The sequence below is a fragment of the Camelina sativa genome, chromosome 18 (genome assembly GCF_000633955.1).
Source record: "Camelina sativa cultivar DH55 chromosome 18, Cs, whole genome shotgun sequence".
Classification (NCBI taxonomy): domain Eukaryota; kingdom Viridiplantae; phylum Streptophyta; class Magnoliopsida; order Brassicales; family Brassicaceae; genus Camelina; species Camelina sativa.
Window position 1 is genome coordinate 17473301 of NC_025702.1, and position 2174 is coordinate 17475474.

The window sequence follows — 2174 nt, forward strand, 5'->3', positions numbered from 1 at the left end:
GAAATGACTGGAGATTACACTCCAGATTTAGTAGCTCTCTTGTCCGCAGATATCATCATATCTACCCCTGAAAAATGGGATGGCATTAGTCGTAATTGGCATACTCGAAGTTATGTCAAAAAGGTAACATTTTGTCAATAGATTGCTGTATTGGCTTGCCTTTGTTTGTGAACTGTGCTTATGATGTTCTGGTGATATAGGTCGGCCTTGTTATTTTGGATGAGATTCACTTGCTTGGAGCCGACAGAGGACCCATACTTGAGGTAGAAGCTTCGAAACTATTATATATCATGTCTAAGTTCTTATGCTAAGCTCCATCCATTGGTTGGAAGTTTCCAGTTATATCATGACACCTGTAATATATCTATAGAGTTGGTGAAGAACTGAACCTTTTCGGCAACAGGTTTTTTCGTAGTTCTGTGTTCCACACTATTTATTTTCGATCTACATTTTGTTTCCAGGTTATTGTGTCTAGGATGAGATATATATCATCACAGACAGAGCGCTCCGTCCGGTTTGTTGGTCTTTCTACGGCTCTGGCAAATGCAGGGTTTGTATTTTCACTTCCATGTCTCGTTGAATATGCTCTTTTCTATGTATTTTCTTTGAGTATGCTTATTGTGTGATATGTTAGTGAAGGACTTTCAGTTTTAGTCTTATTTATCTCAATTATTTTTGTAGCCGTTTCCCCGAATTACAGTTCCCAGATATGAAAACTGTTAAGTTAACTTATTCTCTCAAGTTCTATGTGCTGAAATCTTCTGGTTGTAGCAATTTATTTCTTGGGCCAGCGTAAGTTTCGATTTGACTTGATGGTCATTTTTCATTCAGTGATTTGGCTGACTGGTTGGGTGTCGGGGAGATCGGACTTTTCAATTTTAAACCAAGCGTCAGGCCTGTACCAATTGAAGTTCATATTCAGGTAAGGTTGCAAACAGTTAATACATTACAAAAACAATATGTACGTCTCCAACACTGTATTTTACTATCAAAAATTTAAGTCTCTTTGTGCTGTTTAATTACCGTTTTCGGTGGGTGGATGAAAGCTATGCGAGGAAACCGTACAAGCATGAGATTTCCAGTCTTAACCTTGTTTTTTGCTTGCAGGGTTATCCTGGAAAGTATTACTGCCCAAGGATGAATAGCATGAACAAGCCAGCATATGCAGCCATATGTACCCATTCACCTACAAAACCTGTTCTTATCTTTGTTTCATCTCGTAGACAGACAAGGCTAACCGCACTGGATCTAATTCAGGCATGATTTATCATCAAATTCAGATACCAAATCATCTTTTGACTATATTACTCTAATTTTTATCTTCTTTTCCTATGAAATGAAGTTTGCTGCCTCCGACGAACATCCGCGGCAATTTCTGAGTGTGTCAGAGGAAGACTTGCAGATGGTCCTCTCACAGATAACTGACCAGAACCTTCGACATACATTGCAATTCGGCATCGGATTGCATCATGCAGGTTTAAACGACCACGATAGATCTGCAGTAGAAGAGCTGTTCACGAACAACAAGATTCAGGTAATTTCATCAACATATACTCTCTCCTGCCTTTACCGTACCCATGGTTACATTTCTACATTACGATTGATGATGGATTCCATGCTTCCATTACAGGTTTTGGTCTCAACAAGTACCTTGGCATGGGGAGTGAACCTACCAGCTCATTTAGTTATTATAAAGGTAAAATAGGGTTCTCTGCTATTATAATGTTTGGGATCACCTTCTTAGATTTTCTCCGCTAATGCATTCTATTCTCTTTAATACTGTTGGTTTTGGCAATGAATCTTATCAGGGAACGGAATATTTTGACGGGAAAACCAAAAGATATGTTGACTTCCCTCTTACAGAGATCTTGCAAATGATGGGACGTGCAGGGCGTCCGCAATTTGACCAACATGGGAAAGCGGTCATTCTTGTACATGAACCTAAAAAAAGCTTTTACAAAAAGGTCGAGCTCAATTGGATTATTTGGCAATTTTTAGTATCCTTTGCAACAATATACCTTAACGATATCATATTTTCTCTGCATGCAGTTCTTGTACGAACCATTCCCCGTAGAAAGTAGCTTGAAAGAGAAGCTGCACGATCACTTCAATGCAGAAATAGTATCTGGAACAATAGGCAACAAAGAAGATGCAGTGCATTATCTTACATGGAC

At 38.9% G+C, this 2174-nt stretch overlaps 1 protein-coding gene across 1 annotated transcript in view; it reads left to right on the forward strand.

Annotated features, from left to right (window-relative positions):
• LOC104762224 (DExH-box ATP-dependent RNA helicase DExH14-like) overlaps nt 1–2174 on the forward strand; it is a 16112-nt gene that overhangs the window by 10554 nt on the left and 3384 nt on the right. The window contains exons 33-39 of the mRNA XM_010485476.2: nt 201–263; nt 462–550; nt 832–922; nt 1108–1257; nt 1343–1534; nt 1631–1696; nt 1809–1964. Coding sequence (XP_010483778.1) covers nt 201–263; nt 462–550; nt 832–922; nt 1108–1257; nt 1343–1534; nt 1631–1696; nt 1809–1964 — 807 coding nt within the window. The remainder of the gene's footprint in view (nt 1–200; nt 264–461; nt 551–831; nt 923–1107; nt 1258–1342; nt 1535–1630; nt 1697–1808; nt 1965–2174) is intronic.